Source organism: Octopus sinensis, linkage group LG15 (genome assembly GCF_006345805.1).
Source record: "Octopus sinensis linkage group LG15, ASM634580v1, whole genome shotgun sequence".
Taxonomy (NCBI): Eukaryota; Metazoa; Mollusca; class Cephalopoda; order Octopoda; family Octopodidae; genus Octopus; species Octopus sinensis.
The window spans coordinates 34,998,395-35,022,729 of NC_043011.1; the positions used below are offsets into that span (position 1 = coordinate 34,998,395).

General features: G+C 36.1%; 1 protein-coding gene across 3 annotated transcripts in view; it reads left to right on the forward strand.

Annotated features, from left to right (window-relative positions):
* Positions 1-24,335, forward strand: part of LOC115219845 (SR-related and CTD-associated factor 4) — a 79,082-nt gene that overhangs the window by 22,305 nt on the left and 32,442 nt on the right. For all 3 annotated transcript variants that reach the window (XM_029790130.2, XM_029790132.2, XM_029790131.2), the window contains exons 2-4: positions 16,453-16,581; positions 19,686-19,847; positions 22,748-22,865. In XM_029790130.2, coding sequence (XP_029645990.1) covers positions 16,453-16,581; positions 19,686-19,847; positions 22,748-22,865 — 409 coding nt within the window. The remainder of the gene's footprint in view (positions 1-16,452; positions 16,582-19,685; positions 19,848-22,747; positions 22,866-24,335) is intronic.

Below are 24,335 nucleotides of genomic sequence, written 5' to 3' on the forward strand. Positions count from 1 at the left end.
ATCTTATTTAATAAAACCAAAATGAAAATTCTGATGCATTAGATAACTACGAATCTATAATATATCTACACACATACCCCATATAGAAATCGTAATGATGGTTGTTGCTAATCTAACTTAACAGCAACGAAAGGATGTGAGTTTGCTATTGAAAACCATTTTCCTAAAATGGAATTTATAGCAGAATTTTATAGATTTGCATAGCGATAATATCCAAAATGTTTGTAAAACAAAATATTAAAGACAACAAAAACAAATCTTCAAACATTCCTTTATGATCCCCTTAGTTTACAATATTATATAATTTTTTTGTAATGAATTATTGTTTAAATCAGCTTTTGAAAATATATAATCAGTTTTTCATATTAGTGTTTTTATTTTAAACTATTGTTAAATACTTTGTTACAGCAGTGGCAGTGAATGTTGGGCTGACCTAACCAGTATTGGTGGCGGCTGTTGTAAACATATAGCAGCTAGAATAAAGACAGGGTGGTAAAAGTTTAGGGAACTATGAACTCTGTTGGTAAACAGGGGCTTCTTGCTATCTCTTTCTCTCTCCCCCCCTCTCTCTCTCAGTGAAGGGCAGGTTGGGGGTGCTGCTTGCGAAGGGCAGGTTGGGGTGCTGCTTGCGTATGAGTTGCAATACTGCGTGGTTGTCAGACTTGGTTGACAATGGTTGATAAATGTAGTACAAGCATGGCTGTATAGATAAGTACAACCCACATGCTTTTGGGTTCAGTCTCACTGTGTAGCGCTTTGGGTAAGTGTCCTCTTGTATAACCCCAGGTTGACCAGATTATTGTGAGTGGATTTAGTAAATGGAAACCTAAAGAAGCCTGATGTATGTATGTGTATATTTGTTTCCCCTTGTCTTGACATTACATGATAATTGTAAATGAGTGTCACTGTCGCATTGAGCAGTGTCATTTATTTTCAGTACTCTTTGAGGACATATGTGGCCATGGGGAAATATTACCTTGCTTGGAAACAGGTGAGTGTTACTGGCAGGATGAGTATCTACCTCAGTATACTCTGTCCAACCTATGCCAGCTTGGAAAAATAGACACTAAAGTGTTTATGATATGGAAAGGCAGAAAGAAATGAGGCAGGCTTTGCCCTACTTGATATGTAACGACAGAACACTGGTGTGCTGAGAGAAAAACTGGCTTGAGAATTAATGGTTGCAGTGTGCAAGAGAGAAGACTGCACAGATACAGATATTTGAAGTGTATGAAGAATGATGGAAGTGTTGAACGGTGCAAGAGCAATACTGAAGATGGTGTGGGAAGAATTGGTGAGGTTTGATTTTGTGTTGTTGGGCAGAGGACCATGACAAGTGGCAAGACGTTATATTGGAACACAAATCCAGCTCATTGTCTGTATAGGAGAGAGAGAGAGACATGTGGAAATGTGGATGACCTGATGGTGTACTAAGTGTCATTTCTGTACACGATTAATTCATTTTGAACAAGATAATTAGGACATTGACACTTTGACAAGCAGAGCTCTTAATTATATTGGAGTAGATTTAAAAACTTGGACTAGACAATTTATTGCAAAATACACCATTAGAAAAATTGATTTAAAAAAAAAAAAAAAAAAAAAAGGATGTAGTTAGAAGAATTTATTGAATGCCGACACAAATTGGTAGCGCTTGAAGTAGTTTAGCTGTGCTACTGTTCCAAGTTAAGGTTTCTATCAGCAATGCTATGAATTGATATTAAGGTTTCCACCTTAATGCAGATGGTCTTGTGTATGTGTGTGTGTGTGTGTGTGTAATTTATAATAAATTAAAACTAAAATATTTAAGGCGATTCTTTTGGGTTCATTTTTAATGAAATACATGGTTGATGGTCATTGTCATTTAACATCCACTTTTCCGTGCTTGCATGGATCAGATAAAATTTGTTGAGGGTGATTTTCTACTCTTTGTTGCCCTTCCTGTCACCAACATTCGATTTTTTTTTTTCAAGCAAGGTAATATTTCCTCATAGCTAGACATTTTTCACATAAAATTTGAAATATCTTTCCTCACTTGTATTATAATGGTGTTTGTTTACAACCATATGCCTAGACAAGGTTGCACTCACATAAAGAAGTGAGTGTATGTATATATATACTCTTTTACTTGTTTGTCATTTGACTGCAGCCATGCTGGAGCACCACCTTTAGTCAAATAAATCAACCCCAGGACTTATTCTTTGTAAGCCTAGTACTTATTCTATTGGTCTCTTTTTGCTGAACTTCTAAGTGACGGGGACGTAAACACACCAACATTGGTTGTCAAGCGATGGTGGGGATACAAACACATACATGTATACACACGATAGGCTTCTTTCAATTTCCGTCTACCAAATCCACCCACAAGGCTTTGGTTGGCCTGAGGCTTAGTAGAAAACATACATGGTCAGGAAGCAAGCTTCTTAATCACATAGCCATACCTGTACTAACGCTTTTGAAAATAATCTCAGAAATTTTTTAGAAGAGTTTAGCAGAATTACTTCCATTTAGTGGTATTTTGAACATAATTTAACTAAATGTTTCTTGCATAGAATTTCAGAGGTTTTTTAATTTGATATAATGAGGAGTTTTGTATCAAAGATGCAGGGCATCTCTTATGAGCCCATATGAAAGGAGCTCATTGTTAGTTTGGAACTGAAAAGGTCCAGCAAACCTACTGATGGGACTCTAATCAAGTACCTGCTGATTTTAGCAACTGCTCAGCCAATTACACCAGACATAATAATCACTGTTCAATTTACATCACCGTTTGTAGCATAGGCACTTGGCCAGTTACACGATGATGTGAGTGTAATTGAATTTTTCAGTGTCTACAATCATTTCACCTGTTCCACTGATAATTAATTTAGCATAGGTAGGACAGGTTATTAATATCTGTCTAATACACTACGTATCACACTTTCAGTCGATGTATTTGATAATTAATGCCTACAATGTGGATAAATTATTGGCTCAGTTTGTTAATGTTTAAGTGATACATTAAACACATCTCAACCAATATTTGGTGATTGAAAAATTCCGTAAAGCAGGCTTGAAATTGAAACATTTTAGATCATAAAGTTGATAAAACTTGAGAGATGGTGACATGACGTGTATCACATACCTCCTGCACACCACACACTAGACCCCCTACATTACACACACACACACACGTAGGCATGCATAGAGTATGGTGAAGGAGGGAAATTTTGAAATACGTTTTATCAATGAGTTTCTTTTTCAATCTCAAATAAGTCTTAGAATTTCTTCTTTGGTGTTTTGTTTGGAGGAAGAGGGTGCATCCACAGCCTAAACAGACCCTCCAATATCAGTGTCATTGATGAAGTTAATGAATCTTTGAACAGCTGCCAATTGATGGCTGCAGGAAAAAATTTGGACAAAAGGATAATTTCTAAAGAAGGAATAGGGAATTATAGTGATTGCAGGATTTGGAGGGTGGAATATGATATGAGTAACAAATAGGAAGACAGAATGGGTCTTGTGGGCTCGAGTGAAGGTGATACAAGAACACAAACTTTGAGAAGCATTGGTGACGGTAGTAGCAGTAATAAAGGCAGAGTCCACCTTTGGTTTTATGATGCAAACTGTTTTAAAATGATCCAAATTAAAATTTTCTATCATGTAAATTTGTTCCAAATTCCAGCTTATTAAGGATTGTTATTTTACTAAATTCTTCATTGTTTTTAAAATACATTGTAACAAAGGTATTGCATTTCAGTTGAAATATGGTAAAAAAGGTTAATCCTCAATCAACCTTTTTTCTCTTATAACATGACCTACATTTTTTTCCCAAGGTACCTTTCATCTTTTACTCCTTTTTTTAAGGAGATTGGGCTCTTTCTAGCACACCAAGTAATCTAATAGTGGAATTTGATATTAGAAAATAATATTGAAGTACATGAAAGAAATCTGTACTTAATATAATTTGAAAGTTGGGTGGTGAGGTTACATTGGAATATATGTGAGAGAAGGAACTAATGAAGACATGTTATTCTGCAGTCTCGTCTTTATTTATTAAACTTCAGCTGCCATTTTAATGTCGAGTTGTTCTGGATGTCTCCTCACCACCACCACCACCACCGTTAGATTAGGAATGTCTTTTCATTAATTACCTTTTCAACCGACAGTTATTTAATGTTATTTCAACATTACTCTATTGTGACAGTGCCAGCTGTAAAATGTTCTGAAGGAGACTTAACCCATTTGGTTTATGGTGAATTTTCGTGTATTTTGTTAGACTTGAGATGAGATTTTTCCCCTCCTTCTACTTGCATAAAGTAGTCAACCACCTATCGATAACTTGAGGGATATAAGTCCCCTTCAGACTGTCTTTGCTTCCAAGGTACCAGACTGCATATATTAGGCTTGGGAAAATTTTTTGGTAAGGTTTTTAACTCTTTTGTTACCAATAGGTGCAGGAGTGGCTGTGTGGTAAGTAGCTTGCTTACCAACCATGGTTCTGGGTTCAGTCCCACTGCATGGCACCTTGGGCAAAGTGTCTTCTACTATAGCCTCGGGCTGACCAAAGCCTTGTGAGTGGATTTGGTAGATGGAAACTGAAAGAAGCCCGTCGTATATATGTATATATATATGTGTGTGTTTGTGTGTCTGTGTTTGTCCTCCCAACATTGCTTAACAACTGATGTTTTACCAAGGTCAGTTCTGATGAGTAAGTCTTTGATCAGTGACATTTTTTTAACCATTTTGATATCAAAAATGAAGTTATTCTGTCCATTGTATCCCCGCTTTTTAAAGATGGTAGCATGTGATTTGAGACATTTAGCTGCTATTTCTTGTCTGTTGACTGCTTAGCGGTTTCATTGGCTGGTAGGTTTCTTGTAGCTTAACCCTTAAGTATTTAAACCAGCGATACTACCCAGCCTAAATATTCAACTTGTTTTTATGTTCAATCTGGTCTGATCTGGTCTCACGCCTACCCTGCAATGTCACTAAAAATAAACAGTCATATTATCCAAGTCTTGAAGCTGTGAGATAATGCTTGATTAATTCAAAACAACGTGAATAAATAAACATTACATCTGACAGTAATCTGAATACTGAAGGGTTAAATATGGCAGTTTCTAACATATGTTCTGTTTTACTGAATAGTTTAAAAGCATTTAACCCTTTAGCATTCAGATTACTATGTTAAATATAATGCTTTTTTTATTCAAGTTTTTTTGAATTAATCATTCATTATCTTTTTGCTTTCAGGTTTTGATGATATTTTTAAAATGACATTGCAGGATAGGTGTGAAAGACTAGATATGGCCAGTTTGAATGTAAAACTTAGAATGTTTGAACTGGATATGGTTGGTTTAAATGCTAAAGTTACAAGCCTATTGCTAATTTGCCTGTAGAATTAAGGGTTGTGTTGGATCCTAAAACGTTGCATTGAAACGTTTTCCAGTTAATTCAAGTTACTGACTTTATTGTGGCTGTGTGGTTAGTTTGCTTCCCTACTTTTTGATTTGAGTTTCAGTTCCACTGTGAGGTACCTGGGATAAGTTTCTTCTGTTATGTCCCTGGGCCAGTCAAAGCTTTGTGAATAGATTTAATAGACAGAAATTGAAAGAAACCAACAAAATATATATACATGCACGCACGTGTGCATGCGTATGAGGGGGATGTTGAAAAGTTTCTGGCTTGAAGGGTATTGTGAAAAGCTTGGTTGGAGGCCTAACCTTCCGAGTCCTTTTCCAGGGTTTAGAAAAACTTAAGGATCACTGCAATAAGTGTGTGAATCTGAGAGAGGAATATGTTGAATAAAATCATAATTGACCCTCCTGTACTTTCACCCAAAGTCAGAAACTTTCCAGCACCCCCTTGTATATATGTGTGTTTGGATGTGTTCATGTTTCCTTCATCTTTGTGTGTGTGTTTACTGGTTGTAAATACTCCTTGGCGATGGCGGTGAAAGCGTTCCTGGGCTTCTTGACATGTTGCGTTATCTTTGTAAAGAAAATGCTCATTCATATGATGTTTGTTTCCAGTTCTCTTCATAAACATGTCCAGATTATTTGTTGTTTGATTGGCTTGGAAATAGTCAGGAGTTGATGTCTCAGGAGATGGTGGCGGTTGGGGACCTGGTCGTATGTAGAAAACACTGACCCATGCAAGCATGGAAAAGTAGACGTTAAAACAATGCTGACTTAATTAGGACAATAGTTAACAACCATGATAGAGAGCAATCAACTACATACTTAATAAGCATCTTGTGGCGCCATTCCTTTAACTTGTAAGCTTGCTTTGGCTGGTCTTTTTCTTCATCTCTCTTGGGATAGATGATAAAATAAGTTATTAGTTTCTCTGTTCAATCTGCTAGATTTTCTATTTTGTATAAAACATCTTGCGCCCAGGAAAGATCTTATTGATCTTTTAAACTGTTGTATATGATTGATTATTAAAAATCAGATGATGTGTGCGCGTGCATGCAAGATGTTTTGTATACATCCAAAATACAGTATCCATATTGGAATTGACTTATCTTTGAATTTCTATGTATGTTGAAGGATCTTCCAGTTTTCATAGATTATCTGTTTGATAATTTATAGGAAGCTGTGTTTTTCTTTATGGAGGAATTCAATTAGATTCTTGACTCTAACTAGTTCTGAACCCTAACCCTTCCACTTCTCTGCCATCTCTAAGAGATGAACACTTAAATAGAAGCAATTACCAACAGTTTGATCTTCTAAATTGCAGTGAAATTTTTATTCTGAATGTATGCTGGTTGTGTGGTTTTAGAAGCTAACTTACAAATTATGTGGTTAGGAATGAGGTCCCACAGTGCAGCACTTTGGGGGCAAGTGTCTCCTTCCATAATGTTGAGGTGACCCAACATCTTGTACGTAAAATTTGACAAACTGCAGAACCTCATGTGTAGATATTTGCTTCTGCTAACATGTAACTCAATGCAACTTGTTGCATGGTCAGGCTGGAGCAATTAAACTGGCAACTGTAGCAAACTTGCTTGTCTTGGAGAGTGGTTTTCATTGGATACCCTGCAGGATAAAAAGCAAAATCTGTCAAAGGATGGATGAAGTCAGAGTGAACAGCTGGAAGCTAAGAGAACCTTAGTCTTTGTTTGGACATTTCTCTAGAAGGAAATTCTGAATTATTTGCCTCATTGGAAAGCCAGGGATCTTACTCTTCTTTCTGGACTATTTATGATGGTAGCTGAGAGTCTTAGTAGTTTTGTACCGGCTGTCTTGGCTTTAACCCTTCAGTATTTAAGCCGGCTATGACCAGCCCAAATAGTCAACCTATTCTATGTTCAAACTGGCCAGATCTTGCTTCTCCCACCTATCCTTTGTCATTCTAATTTTATAGTCACCTCATTGAAATCTCAAAGCTACGAGATAATGTATAGTTAATTGAAAACAGTGTGATTAAATTAACATTACATTTGATAGAGTAGTTTGAATACTAAAGCGTTAAATTTCAGCTCAGGCATTGCTGGCAGCCATTGTCTTTAATATCTAGGTTGAGATATTTTGTCAGTGATGGCCACACCTGTCTACAAGTGGCAGGTCACCATGTGCATATATATACAGGTGTGGTTGTGTGTGTGTGTGATATTGTGTGCTTACATCAAGGAAGCATTAACTAGAGCTCTTGAACAAAAATACCTTGTGGTATTTCTTTCAACAGTCATACATACATACATACATCCTTGTCACCATTGTAAATGCCGTGAACTACTAAGTTATTGTTTTACGAAATATCTAAAATATATTATCCTGTGGCCATGTAGTAATGTTTGCTTCTTAACCACATAGTTCCAGGTTCAATGCCCAGGCATAGCACTTTGGGTATGCGTCTTCTACTATAGCTCCAGGCTATGAGAGTGGATTTGGTAGGCAGAAACTGAAAGAAGCTCCTTGTGTGCGTATGTGTGTGTGTGTGTCTTTGTTTCTTCCCTACCACTGCTTGACAACCAGTGTTAGTTTGTTTATGTCCCTGTAACTTAGCAATTCAGCTAAATCGACTGATAGAACAAGTATCAGGCTTCAGATAAAATAAGCACTGGGGTTGATTCGCTCAACTAAAGCACTCCAGGGCAGTGCCCCAACATGGCCGCAGCCCAATGACTCGAGCAAGTAAAAGCTAAAAGAATAAAACATTTTTCTGTATTGGTTGAGGTTTAATTGAAAGTAATATGGAAGAAGCCTAAAGCTGTGTTGATACAGATTCCTTGATTGTTTTTTGATCATCCATTTTAAAGTAGGTTAGTTTGTTGTAGTGTGTGTATGTGTGTGTGTGTGTGTGTGTGTGTTGCCAATCACCCAAATTGGTATCATGCCAAATGGTCAATAACCATCACTGGTCAGTCTTGATTTCTCACTGCTTAACGTCATTGATCTTATCAGGAACCATTATGTTTCCAATTCATTGTGCTTTAACACAATGAATTAGAGCAATCTCTTTCTTTTTTTTTTTTAAAATTTATTGTGGTTTCATCTGTGTTGCTGATAGTTTGCTAATGATCTCTTTCTCTCTCTCTCTCTCTCATAGTATAAGTGTGACTGTTAAGTAGCTTGATTATTTTAGTAAATTGCTCTTCTACTGTTTTTTAGTAGCCTGGCTATTTCTCATATCTATATTTTACTCATGACGGCAGCCAGTATGTTATTTCTAGTAGATTGATTGACCTACTGCTTGCTTGAAGTTTCCTCATTGTGCTGACTTTTTTCTTTTTAGCCTTCTGTCTCTGCTGACTGGGCAAATCTATGATCACAGATTGCACTTATTACCATCTGTTTTATTTTTAGACATAATGTAATCTGAGATACGTCGCAAAATACATTATTTTGTGATGTATCTCGAGAGGGTCAATATGCCATTAGTAAACTCACTGGTCCTATTTTCCTTTTACAATTAAACTAGTTGATCATTTAACCAATAAAGTAATCCATTGTTTGATAATCATTTGATCAGTCAATCACTCAATCAGATTACTCAGTCCTTTCGTCACCATTCACAGATCTGAAATAGAGAAGGCATGCCATTGATGTGGTTGCGAATGGTGTCAAAAAATACTCTGACTAATCTAGCTGATTGATTGATTGACCAAACAATTAATCAAACAATTGTTTAATTAATTGGCGAAATGGTTAACTAGTTGAACAATAACAACAAAAGAAGTGAAACCAGTGTGTTTGTATCATTGGCATAATGACTCTCATGAGATGTAGCAAAATTCGCTTCAACACACAAGTTTGCATTAAATATCTTGTAAATCAAATGCAAAAACGAATTATTAAATGTGTTTTGATGGAGGCTTTGCTATTTCTAACAGATCTACAACCCTGGTTGTATTTGTCTGAAGTAGATGTGGAAGTAAGTAGGCAATAAAATAATAGGAGTGCTGAATATGTTTATATTCTTTTGCCTTGTTATGTTAAGCGTAGTAAAAGAAATTCCCCTGGCAACACTATAAACAGTGCTGGTGTGTTGCTGAGGTGTCACTGTTATTTCATATTTACAAATTCTGTTTAGGAAACTTGCAAGAATATGATGTTTAAAACACCGGGGAAAATAAATTTGCTTGCTGCCAACTATAGTAAATGATTTCTAGCTTGAGCACAAATAATGCATGTGGGTTTCTTTTTATGTATGATATTTTGCAGTTTAGTTTGAGATAAACTTGTAATCAAGGTTGTATATATATATATATATATATATACACACACACACACACGCACACACACTATAACGTAATATAGTGTCACTTTCTATATGTTATAGTGTTTGAATTGACTTTTGTTAAATAATGTTGTAGCTTGCAAATGCTACGTGTATATATGATTATGTCTGCGTATTAATAAATAATGTAATTAATGTATTGGTAACAGGCTGATGGCGTTTTCTGGGAGAAATCTTTGTGGTTTAAGTTTTCTTTAAAGTTGCCAAAATGAATGTCAAAGAGAATATGTGATTGGACCATTGATTCAGATTGTGAGCTATATATAGTGGAGAGTAGATCTATATTTCCTAGATTGGCTAAATGTTAGAGCTCTCTTGCTTCCTGTCTCAAACACATGTAATATACAGCTTATCAGTTGTACATAGGTTGCCTTGGTTAACCCTTTTGTTATCCTATTTCTGTCAGCTTCTGACTTTTAGTTAATTTTAAGAATGCTGAATAATTTTAGGAAATTAATTTTGTTATTATTAAGCTGGTGTTTGAATATAAATCAACATGAAATTTTAATGGTAGGTTTTAATGTAGATCACTTTGAACAGGAAGTTGGTATCATAGTCATGGGTGGTGTCAATGGTGTTGGTATCAGAAGGGTTAAAAATATAGAAATGTGTGTCTCTTTAGTTGAACAAATTGTCCCAAGTACTTTGTTTCTCTTTTTTATAACCTATTACTTGTTCTATCATTCTCTTTTGCGGAACTGCTAAGTCACAGGGCCATAAACAAACCATCACATGTTAAGTGGTGGTGAGTGACAAAACACACATGCACACGATAAGCTTCTTTCAGTTCCCACCAATCAAATCTACTCACAAGGCTTTGGTCAGCCCAGGGCTGTAGTGGAAGACACTTGCCCAAGGTGTCACACAGTGGTACTGAGTCTGGAACTATGTGATTGAGAAATCTATATAACCTTTTTTCCAGCAGAATTTCCAGTCTACAGTGAATAGTAAAATTGTAAACCAATTCTAATATATTTTCTTTCATATAAGTTTTGTAGTCCTTTTTTTTTTCCAGTGTCTCTTGAACCTTTACCTTCATTTCTTGTCTCCATCAGTAAACCTATCCACTTCCTGTTGACATTAAAATACCAAATCTGAATGTTACATATACAAATATTCATATTTCTGTTGAATCCTGTTATTTATTTGTCAAAGGAGCTGTTCTTGTCATGTTAGCTTTGTTTTAAGATGGGAGGGCGTCATTGTATCTGCTTGATTTAAGATTTTTTTTTCACCAGTGTTCACAATAGGATATTATTGGGAGATATGACTGATTTAGCAACTTTATTGAGGTTCCATCATGTCAGAAAATAACGGATTTTTCAATTAGTGAATGTTGATAGTAATGGTGATGATAGTGGTGGTGCATTTGGCCCACAATATCCATTTGTCTAAAATTGCCATTGAAACATTATTTCATGTCCGTGTTCAATGCTGGCATGTATATGTGTTGGATGGTTTGGATAGGATCTGATGGAATCTGTGTTCCACAGTGTCTGCTTTGGCATGGTTTCTATGGCTGGATGCCTATCCTAATCAATTTACTATCATTTACAATAAATAAAATTACTTTTGTTATGGAACAGCAACTCCACTTGTGAAAAGCATTCAATATTATGTAACACACACGCACGCACGCACGCACGCACACACACACACATCTGGAATATTGCTAGGCCCTTCTACTTCTACCTCACCCCTCCTTAAGTGACTTATACCCTGTTTTTTTTTATTTTTTAAAAATTCAAACCATAACTTGACCTTTATATATAGCAACCAAATTTCTTTAAAATCCCACCCAGCCATTATACATTAGCAAATTGGTAAAGGACACATTAGACAATGAAGCTCTATTTGTACTGAAAAGATGCCTTAATTTATATTACACAAACTAGCAGAAATAGACAATTTTTCCATGTAAATCTCAAATATGAGAACAGAAAGCATCATCAGAGGCTAAATCCTGGATGTATAGCATTTGGGAGACCAAATATGTCATGTTCTTTGCTGTCACTGATAGGCTGTGTGAGCTCTGTGCATTGTAGTGGTGTAGCGTCCAGGTTTTGTTTGTCCATACTTCTTCTGTAAAATGGCTCAAAACTCATTATTTTTGATCATATGGAGGAAACTCTTGAAGGATGTGATATACTATTCTCATCCTTCAATACTGAGGGGGGCTCGGTCTTATCTTGTGAGTACTTGGTAGTCTCGAGATCATCTTTGGTGGTTCTATCTGGTTTTAAATGCTGGTACCACTCATGTTATTGTATATGATTTATTCACCTGCATAGACTTGTTACAACATTAGAAAAGTTTCTATAAGTTTTTGTATATTTGAAATAGAATTTCACATATACAAGTTGTTTCCCCCACAAAGCTTTCATCGTTCAACTTATGAAAAATTGACGGATGTTGTAAATGCCTGATGTTGCCTTCTGTCTTTCATGAGTACTGGAGATGCTATAATTGATGATGCTCTTGAACGTGGTTCCTCAGCATGACCACAATCCAAATACTGAAATCATTAGAAAAATAAAGAATAGAATACCAGTTTCCATTTATTTTAGTGTCTGGTTCAAATCCAGCTGGTGCTGACTTTTTATCTCTCAGGGTTTGATAAAATATATCTTTTATCTTCAACTTGTTTCAGTTATTGGACTGTAGCCATGCAGGGGCACTGCTTTGAATGGTTTAGTGGAATGAATTGACTCCAAGTACTGGTTTTTAAGTCTGATACATATTCTATTGGTCTCTTAGCTGAATTACTTAGTTGTGGGGACATAAACAAACCAGCACCAGTTATCAAGTAGTGGTAGAGAGAAAACAGTTTCCATCTACCAAATTCATTCACATGATGGTGTTCAGCCCTGGGGTATAGTGAAGGACACTTGCCCAAGGTGTTTGCCCAGTGGGATTGAATCCAAAACGAGCTTCCTGGCCACATGTCTGTGCCTATAGTCACTGTCATATTCCAGAATGAGAGCAATTGAATATAAATTTCTGTCAAGAATTGGCAGTTTGTCTGAACGCGATTCTGATACTGTGTAAAAGTACACAGAACTATTTAATTAAACCTGAGTTATTGCCAATTGTGGATTCTATTTTTAAAAGTACAGACACATTCATGAGAATCGGTTAGTTAAACTGTGGCACTGCTTTAGTTTGTTTCTTTTTTACACTTACTTAGATTTTCAACTGGGATCTGTTGACCTATGTGTGTGTGCATGCGCACACTTGGTTGAATATTTGAGGAGTTTACTTCACTGTCATATAAGGTCTGAGGTTTAGTCTCATTGCACAGTAATGTTTATTTTCCTTACTGGCATGGGTTGCATGTACTGGTGCTTTTTACATGGCACCATCACCTGTGCTTTTTACATGGCACCATCACCTGTGCTTTTTATGTGGCACATTCACCAGTGCTTTTTACGTGGCACTGTCACCAGCACCTACACCAATGCTTTTTATGTGGTACCTTGGTTTTAGGATCTCAATTCTGTTGTGGTGAGTGCGTCTTCTTGATTACAACAATGCACCACATCTTGGTCCTCTAAGCCAGGTGAGCAAAAGTGGGTTGGCAGAAATTGAGTGGAAGCACATCAAACAGGCTGTACTTGTTGCAATTTAAAGAACCAGTCTTGTTACACTGTGCTGGTGATTTGTTTGAGGATTATCTTAAGAGTACAGGTGTTTGTTGGGTACTCAACCGCCTAAACTATAACATTATGAGTATTCAGTTCAGTTGATCAAACAACTGGAATATTTTTCAAAGGAACTAATGGAGGCTCCATTTGCTATAGTTTAATGTTATGTACAGGCTTGATAACTCACCACAGGGAGTGTCACAGAGTTGCATGTTTTAAATGTTGGTAGATCTTGTAGATGTTTTTGACTACTTCTAGTTGCAAATGTTTTGTGACTTAAGTGTTTCATCTCTTGCAAGTCAAAGTTCAGAGCATGGTTGCTTTTCTAACCCACCCTCCAAACCCCTCTCCCTCATAATATAAATAACTGTGGATAGCTAATGAATTTTTGTAAAAATAAATACAAGATGAAAATTCTTCATTCTCATGGCTGAGTAGACTGAAAGTTAAATGGGTGACGTACTCGTAGGTTGTGAAGCTATTTCTTATTAGTGGATATATTGTGTGTTTGACTAAGCACTAACCTTAATTGCAAAAGGAATCCCACTTTTAGAAAATAATTTTAATATCTGTCAATATAGTTTTCCCTTTGTATCACAGTACAATATTACTATTTTTATGCCTGCTTTTTTTTTCCATGTTGTAGATTAGACAAAGTTTTTAGGCAGATTTTTCTTCAGATGGATGCTCTTCCAGTTGCTAAGTAGTGTTTCTACTAAGCTGTCATTCCATTGGTCCTATGTCAATTGAACTATGGAGCAGTTGTTTGCTGCAGAAAGCAATAATGCCATTTGTTGCTCAATCGGTATAGTAATATACTGAACTGACATCTACACCCACCTGCTGTCTATTTCTCTCTCACACATATGAAGGGCTTCCTTGCAGTTTCCAACTATGGAGCAGTTCACTGCAGAAAGTAAACAATGACACCGTTTCTTGCTCAGTTGACATAATAATGTACTGAATTGACATGCTCACCAGCTCTCTCTTTCTCTCCCATACATATGAAGGGCTTCCTTGTAGTTTCTACCTGTTAATTCCACTCTTGAGGCATTGGTTGATTGAAGGTTGTGGTACTGAACCTCCAAGCTCTCGCCTTGTCTCTCTTTCTATCTCTCCTTTGCTTTCTTTCTCAAACTTTTGTCATTTTTCAGCTCTCTATATCTCATATGAAACAAATTTCCCAATCGCCCCTCCCCCCCACTACGTTCATCTTTCTATAATTTTCTACAAATATTTCTTCTTCATGCTTGAATGATTATCTGTAGATACCTCTATTTTAAGTGCCGTATCATAACAGTTGATAGGGTAATCTGAATGCTGAGTGCTAAAGTGTTTGTATTTAAATTGAAACATGCTATCTCGAGTTGTATTTCAAACAAAGCTTAATAATGCAGAATATTGGAAATGAATGGCATTCATTTGCAACTATCAGGCAATGTCAGGACAAGCGTGGATGTACACACACACACACACACACACACTGAATTTCAGTCGGTGGAAACTGAAAGAAACTCAAGGCTTTGGTCAGACCCAGGCCGTAGTAGAAGGCACTTGGCTCAAGGTGCCACCCTGGGATTAAACCTGAAACCACATGGCTGGGAAGTTCATTAGCCTCATCATGCCTGTGCCAATTTGAGATGTAAAAATGGTAGTTTCATAAGATACTTTTCTGTTGCTGAAGAACTCATTGATGTGTTGGTCATGGTTGGAATAGGTTTGATCATAGATCTTCATCAGAGCTGACCTGAGGGAGGCTAAACTATAGTTTTTTTTTTGTTTATTTTTGCCATGTGGTCCCTGGGTACTTTTAACAGAGTTCCTCTTGCTGCAAACATTTTTTTTCCTTCCAAACGTTTATATGCAGATATTTGTGTAGGATATGGATGACATCAATCTCATCAGTTAAGGAGGGCCTGCAAAGTTGAAGATAAAACAAAAATACAATTGATTCTGGATAACAATAAGATGGTAGTTCAGCAGTGGTTATTGCTAGGTACATGATTTCATTGGTGTTATGGAATTGGATTTGTACAAAGCTTTCACTAAGATAAGGCCTACTCTGCTGGTTAATAACCTGATATATTCAAGTTCACGTATCTAATACATCTTTATCATAGTATTAGTTTTGAGGAGATAATAATGTCAGTTAACAATATTGGTATATTTTAGAGGATGGTGACACTATTAGAAAAGGGGGCCATCTGTATGAGAAACGGTAGTCAGTTTGTAAAAAGTATTTTAAAAAAAGACTATATGGTGAAGAAAAGACGATATTAATGAATGACTAAAATTATTTTGATTCCAGCAAGTATGGGTAATTACTCTAAACATATTTAGGTGCAGAGATAGCCTTGTGGTAAAGGACTTGCTTCCCAACCATGTGGTCTTGGGTTCTGTTCCACTGTGCAGCACCTTGGGCCAGTGTCTTCTATTATAGTCCTGGACTGACCAAAATTTTTGGGTGAATCTGGGAGATGGAAAGCTCATTTGTGTGTGTGTGTGTGTGTGTGTGTAGCAAGGAAAGCAAATGCTAAATGATGATGTATATATGTTAGACATGGGCATGGCTGTGTGGTAAGAAATTTGCTTCTCAACCACATGGTTCTAGGGTCCCACTGCATGACACCTTGTGCAAGTGTCTATTTTAACTTTGGGCCAACTGAAGCCTTGTGAATGGATTTTGTAGATGGAAACTGAAAGTCCACTGTGTGTGTGTGTGTGTGTGTGTGTGTGTGTGTGTGTGTGTGTTTGTTTGTTTGTTTGTCTTGTCCCATGCCACTGCTTGACAACCAGTGTTGGTTTGTTTGTCCTCATAACCTAGTGGTTCAGCAAATTAAACTAATAGAATAAGTACTTGGGTAAAAAAGTACTGTTGATTTGTTCGTCTATAACTCCTCAAGGAAGCATCCCAGCATGATTGTAATCCAATGACTGAAAAACAAAAGATGAGATTTATTTACATGTTTTTATTGCTCACCTCTGTTAATATTGTCATAGAAAGTTCAAATCCTTGATGTTTCTATATTTGTGTGTGTTGGCTTGCTAAGATCTAATATGTATCCATTATTTTCTATTGCAGTTATCTGGTCTTTATGAAGCCAAGCCGCCCGTGTCTAGGGCAAAAATGGCCCAGCTGACTAAATGTGCCATTAAAGCCATCAAGTTTTATAAACATGTTGTTCAAAGTGTTGAGAAATTCATTCAAAAGGTAAAATTGTTTAATTTTTCTCTTTATTCTTCACAATTATCAATCAAATCTTAAATGAGTAGCTAATCAGTTCTCAACTAAAATTCAAAATTGGAAATCAAAGTTCTTATTCTGTAAAATATATAAAGCTCTCAGCATTTAAAATCTGTGTAGTGGTATAAATTTTTATTTTCCATTTGGTTAGTTACTGCTTATCAGAAGAAGCAAACAAGCTATGAGACTGAAAATGTATGTTGGAAGGGCATACTTAGTGAGATGTATTATATAAAGGGTTAAAGGCCTTTCCTGATCCATAGGCTCATAAGACTGGTTTCCCAGATCCTGTAGAGTATATTTTCCCTCCCTGGACAGGATACCAGTCTGTTGAAGGATTACTCATTTTTGCCAGCTGATTGGACTGGAGCAACATGAAATAAAGTGTAATTATTCATTAAAACTCTAACCTAATTAAAAGTTGTGGACTTTCTAATAACTCTCCCACCTGAAAATTTCTTTGAATTAGTGTTTTTAAACACATAGTGATTACAAGTGTGGGTAAAGAAACAAAGGTGTTTCTAAAAGTTGCAGTTAGTTGAAAAGGAAGGCTTTAAATATAATTTAACTAACAAAAATATTCAAGCACTGAAATGTACTTTTTGAAGGCTGCAGATTCCCCACTTCTACAGAGTATTGGTCCTGAATATGGAGAAATAGAGGTGTTTTGAGGTTGAAAACTTACAATAGATGTCTTTGTAGTTAAGTCGAACCAGAGATCTCACAGAAATATTACAATATTTTATTAAAGCGTGCTTGCCATTACGTGTGTTGGAAGGCTTATGCTTCTAAGGGAAACAACCTCATCTTGCTCTTGATAGTTCTTTGAAGCAAGAAACAGCAATGTTTAGTTTGTGTAATAAAAGTATTGTGTAATGAAAGTATTGTGTAATGAAACAATGTTATGAAGATGTATGAACTATGCATCAAAAATATAAAATTACAAAACATTGGGTTATCACTGGTCTTGCTAGTTTATCATGAATACACATAAAATAAAGACACCCAAATGTAACAAAAGGTTATTGCATAGTGTCATTGAGCAACAACCTTATTTCCTTTGTAAAACATTGAATGCGGGGGGGGGGGGATAAAAAGCTTGTATTTAATGTTTATTTTATTGTTGGTTTCAGTCATTGACTGTGGCCATTGTTGGGGGTATTTCCCAAACCAGTTCTACGTATGTTGGACTAGGATATTTGTCCTGTATTAATTTTGCCACTCTTGTAAGGGGAAAAAGGTTTACAAGGGAATTCAGATGGAATTTAATATGTTACTGATTAATTTCGTTTCAGACATTGATTTTCATTCTGTTGCAGACACACTGACACTGTCTCAGTGGATTGGTGGGTGGGTTTTGAGGGTTGATTTCAAGTATGAATTGTTTAACAAAATACTTAGTGAGTATAGCTCAATAGTGGTGTCAGTGGTTTGTTTTGGGTGCAATTTTTCATTCAGCTTATTTTCATCTGTGAACTTACTTATAAATGTGGTTGTCTGGTTAAAAAGCTAGCTTCCCAACCATGCAATTTTGGGTTCAATCTGGCTGAGCAGTACTTTGGGCAAATTTCTTCTTCTATAGGCTTAGGCCAACCAAAGCCTTGTGAGTGGATTTGGTACATGGTAACTGAAAGAAACCTATTGTGTGTGTCTATACACCCTTATCTAGACCAGTGCTCGTTGACCTGTATGCTGTGTCACACTGGTGTGCCAGATGATGATGCTAGGTGTGCCACAGTGTAACCTGAATGTAATTTTTTCCCTACACTTTTAGTTATATTTTTTAGCTCAGGTGTATTGCTGAATTTTGAAAAGAATATAAGTGTACCATAAGTGAAAAAAGGGTTGTGAAGCACTGATCTAGACCTCAGATGATAATTGTAAATTAGCATCATTGTCATACAAGGTTGTTTGTTTCCAGTCTTGTGTGTAAAATGTGACCTTGAGGAAATATTACCTTGTTTGGAAACAGTTGAGGAGGGTTGGTGACAGAGAGGACATTTGGTTGTAGAAAATTTATGATGATAAATTCCATGCAAGCATGGAAAAGTGGATATCAATTCGTAATGATAGGTTGTGTGGAAAATCTTTATTGACCACCTACTGTGGATGCTTGAGTACACAGATAATGCTTTCATAATAAAAGCAGAATGTTTTTATTTGTTTGTTTACAAATTAATGTTTTATTAAAGTTTAATCTACAAGTAATTGAATTTTTAGGAAAGTTAGTGTGAGCTTTATAATTTTTCATGCATTATTTTGGCCAGAAATAAATAGGCAGTGTGGGAAAACAGTATTAGTCTGATTTTCATGCCTCCTGCATGGAAGTGTCAATAGCAGACATGTTTTAGTATTATTCAGACCTCATCAGCCAATCATAAAACCTCTGGTGTACTTGAAGTAGTTATAGAAGAATCACTTAAATGTATATTATACATTAGTTAGTGCAAGAGAAGATAGTTTAGAAATTAAAGTCGGGTAACTTTTGCATAAAGAAACTTTAAAAGTGTTTTTTTTTTTTAAACTATTGAAATGGTTGGTATTAGGAAGGGCATTTTGTGTAGAAACCATACTAAAGTAGATATTGGAACTGGGTTCATTGGCTCCTGTTAAACCATCCGACCTATGCTATCATGGAAATAATCAGAAATTTGTTGGGATTTAGTAAAATAACTAACTTTTGCATTAAGTTTTTCTTTAAACATAACTCAAAATATTCTTAAACTCTTTGCACTCAAATTACTCAGCCAACTATAAAGCTCATTTATTCACTTTATGAATTAATCATGCTTTATCTTGTAGCTTCCAGATTTCAATGATATGATTTAGTTTTAGAATGACATTGTATGACAGTTGTGGGAACTTGGATCTGGACAGTTTGAACATTATTGAACCAGTATAAAATTTGGTCCGGATGTGGTGGCTGGTTTAAATGTTAAAAAGGGTTTAAAGAAACTGCCATATTCTTCGGTGGGTTGGTATCAGATGGGTTAGAGCGTGGCGCATTTAAAAAGATTTTATTTTTTGTTATTGGATTTCAAAAGTAATGTCCTTCTTCTCTGATATTGCAGTGTAAATCCGAATACAAAGTTCCAGGATTATATGTGATTGACTCCATTGTGCGGCAGTCCCGACACCAGTTTGGTGCTGAGAAAGATGTATTTGCACCAAGATTTACCAAAAATGTAGTGCTGACATTTCAAAATCTCTTCAAATGTCCTCCTGATGAAAAGGTTAGTATTATCAGTATTTGTATTATAACAGCAGTAATATAATGAATTTAACCAATGTGTGTTGAGGTTTAATCTTTTCTTTCTAGTAATTTTTTTTTTTTTCAAAGAAAATTGGGTGCTACTTTGGCGTATGATCTACAACTTAAAGGGCTATTACTTTAGGTTACTTTATGATTTCTTTTAAATGTATTTTTTCAAAATTCTTACTATTTTAATAATAGTAAAACCATGTTTCATTTATGTCTTAGAAAACAATTATAAGAAAACAAGAATAATATAATAAAGTGCATAGATCACACAAGTTTGGCAGCTGTGAGTTTTGCAACATAAAGTTGGCAAAATTTCACTGTTGTCCCCTTTTCTTTAAGCTTCCTTCATTTCTCCACCACAATGATGTCATACTTCATCTACATCTAAAAGGCCATTTTTTAGTAAAAATGCAACTACCTTTATCTTGTAGCTGGTCTCATTGTAAAAATCTTCAGCCAACATCCTAAGGGTTTTTGAAAATTGAAAAGTAAGCTAAAAAATAATCTAAAATAATTGCTGTCTAAGTTGTCGATCATACGCCAAAGTAGCACCAAAAATTGGATTGTTGAGGCACCATTGTAATCTTCTCAGTGTCTAATTTGTTTACTAAGATCTTCTCTAGTTTTCAGTAGGTTTCAGTTCTATTATATAAGCTCACTTGTGAATGACACTTGCTGTTAATCAACAGTTACACACAGTGTGTTCAACATTTACGCACTATCTGTTTGCTATCTGTAAACTTTCTATTCATCCAATGTCTGCTCGCTGAATGTCTGTCTAGTCATCTGTGCACTACCTATCTATTGCAAATTAATGCATACAGCATTATGGCATACTAGTTTTCTTTTTTTTTTTTTTTCAAGTTCGAAAAAAATCTGTCCAAAACTAGGGTTTGACATACATAGAAAGTACAAAATGTGAGCTTTTCCCACATTGATGTCAGCCAGTAGAACAGCTCTTCTAATGACAACAATAATAATAATTGTACATAACAATAATAATAATTGTACAAGTAAACAGGTATTTGGTGAACATATTTAATAAAGTAACAGATTACTTTAAAATGATAAAATAGTAGTACAAATTCAGGGTTTTATTGAAACTGCATGCTGTTTCCAACAGCTGACTCAGTGACTGGAACACCATTGAACTGAGGTGGCCACCCGACAACTACAGTGTGTCAGCTGCTTGATTCCATGGAAGTGTAACAGATTGTGAATTCACATGAATATAAGTACTTTACGCTAATTGGCATAAAAAAAAAGAAAGGAAAAAGGGATAAGTGCGGGCATGGGTGTGTGGTAAGAAGTTTGCTTCCCAATCACATGGTTCCAAGTTCAGTCCTGCTGTGTGGAACCTTGGGCAAGGGTGTCTGACTATAACCCTGCAGTGACCAAAACCTTGTGAGTGGATTTGGTAGACAGAAACTGAAAGAAACCCATTGTGTGTGTGCCTTGGTTTTTGTCCCCCTCCCCCACTTTATATCTGGTGTTGGTTTGTTTATATCCTCGTAACTTAGTGGTTTAGCAAAAGTGACTAATAGAATAAGTGCCAAATTTCAAAAGTACGTATTGGAATCACTGTTTGCTTAATCTTTTCTCAGCAGTACCCTGGCTGACTCAAAGATAAATATTACCAGCATTTTGGGTGCACACTCTCACAAAAGTCTGCCCCTCTTGGTTTAGGGCATCAATTTGTCTATCTATGTTAAAGGTTGTTTGCTATGCTTTATATTATAACCCATACTAGAGATAGGCATTACAGTTAATGTCTTGATGCAAGTGGTGACTCCTTCAGAAAGCTGTCTCTCCCTCTTCCCCTTCCCTATGGATATTTACCATCAACCACGCCACCACCCTTTTTCATCCTTCATTACATTCACCCCAAGCTTTTTCTCTAACCATATGTCACTCTCCTCCCACAAACTTGTGAAATTATCTACCTTTTTCTTGCCCCTCTTGATCCACTGTCCATAGCCTCTCTTATACTCAACTTCTTGTTCATTGAGAGTATGCTTTCATCACTATCTTTATCTCCCTTCAAGCTACTTTCTCTCATCGTTGTGTATTGTAGGGTAGCCATGTATCTCCCTAAGTATCAAGATGCTTATGCTTGTCTCTCATATTGTCACTGCTCAACACCAGGCATAACGCTACAACTCCCTCTTTCAGATATACTCCTACTCAGTGGAGGGGACTTTTTCCTTCCTTCCTTTTTCTTTGCTTTGTCTTGTAAGTTACTTGGCAACCTTACTAGTACCGGTGTCAAGAACAAAAAGCACCCAGTACATGCTGGAAAGTGATTGGTGTTAGGAAGGGCTCCACTTATAGAAATGATGTGAAAGCTGATATTGGGACCTGACATAGCCTTGTGGCTTGTTGGATCCTGTTGAACCATCCAACCCATGTCAGCTTGAAAAGAGACTGAAATGATAATGATTAAAACACAAGCTCTTTGGGGTTTAGTTAAACTTTGTCATTGTTAGAGGTCTTCTTTGGCCTGTTTTAGAGATTAGTTCTTGATTTAACAAGTACACCACCACATTTGTGGCTTGGCTGTTCTAATAAAAGTGCAACTCATAATTATAGGGCCTGTGGTCCTGTTCTTATGCCTCGAATTGAAAAAAAATTTCTCAAATTAAAAAACTAAAAAAAAGCTTTGTTGTCTGGGGAAATTCATACTTACCTTAATATCTAACACACTCACTGGTTCAATTTCCACTCATTATTTATAATTTTTCTTTTCCAAAAATTTTGTTGCTTTTGCAACCTTGTCAGTGGATGTTGACTCTGTCTGTTATTGGAACTGTGTTCTTTTTGTCTGTTTTGTGCACTGGAAACTAAATATTTTTTTGCATTTTTCTTTATCAGAGCAAAGTTGTTCGTGTATTGAATTTGTGGCAGAAAAATGCTGTTTTCCCTGTTGAGGTCATTCAGCCCTTGTTGGATCTAGCTGGGGAACCTACCAATCCAGAGTTAATAGCTTCAGGTAGGAATTTCATTTTACTTCTGAGTTTTTCTTAAAATGTTATCTTTCAGCAGATTTGTTGTTTGCTGCATCCCATGTCTTACCTCAATAAATACTTGGAAAAATACTTGTCAATTGTGCTGGTGCCATGTTAGAATCACCTGTTCAAGTGCCATGTAAAAATCTTTCAGTACTTTCTGTAAATTGGTTGTCATTAGGAAAGACATCCAGCTATAGAAACCTTGTCAAAACATACAATTGGAGTTTGGTGCAGCTCTCTGTCTCGCCAGCTCCTGTCAAACTGTCCAACCCATGCTAGCATTGAAAATGTGCTAAATGATGATGAATCACCTCTGTGCAATTACAGCCTCCAGTTTTATAGTGACCTTTATTAAAGCTTTGGGAAAAATAGATTGTTATGCATTTTCCTCATTTAATGGAGCAACTGATTTTTAACACCTTTGATACCAGCCTACTGAGACTGTCCAAAATCTTTGTTTTACAATAACATGTTAAAACCTTCCATCAAAATTTCATCTTAATATTTTGTCCCAAACAAAAAGTTACTTCAAAAACTTTTTGAAAAGGGAAAAAAAATAGTTAAGGTGTGGCTGTGTGGTAGGAAGCACATGGTTCCAGGTTCAGTCCCACTGTGTAGCACCTTGGGCAAGTGCCTTCTACTATAACCTTAGGTTGACCAAAGCCTTGTTAGTGGATTTGGTAGGTGGAAACTGAAAGAAGCCTGTCAGTATGTATACATTTATATGTGTGTCTTTGTGTTTGTTCCCCCCCACCACTTGACGATTGATGTGTTTACATTCCTGTAGCTTAGTGGTTTGACAAAAGTGATCAATAGAATAAGTACCAGGATTAAAAAAATAAGTACTGGGGTTGATTCATTTGACTAAAAGATTCTTCAAGGCATTGCCCCAGCATGGCCACAGTCTAATGGCTGAAGCAAGTAAGAGATAAAATTTTTTATGTTCAAAAGTAATGGAACCAAAAGCAATGTATTTCAAGAGAAATATCAAAATAAAAAGGTTAAAGAAGCTTCTTCACAAAGATAGCTAGAGATGTAGCAAAAATATTACCAACCAATTTTTTTTTTAAAGTTAATAGAAGATGGGAACGATCGGAGTGTTTTGCTATCTCCTATATAAAATATCAGAGCTGCTGAATTTCAAGGAGGTAGGAAATATTGAAATCTGTGAAGTTCCAGCTTCAAAATATGCATGTGCACATGCACACACACATTCACACACTTCCCCTGTATAGACAAGGGACAAATGAACCCGATACCCATGAAAGTTCATTCTTTTATTCAAAGGTTTTAACTCAAGTTTCTAAATGCTATTGCATCCTCCAAAGTTCATTGCTCCATGAGAAGTGATAAAGAACACTTAGGAACCTATGAACACACAATTGCATGCATGTGTGTGTGTGTGTGTGTGTGTGTGTGTGTGAGATTGGTGTTAGGAAGCTCATCCAGCC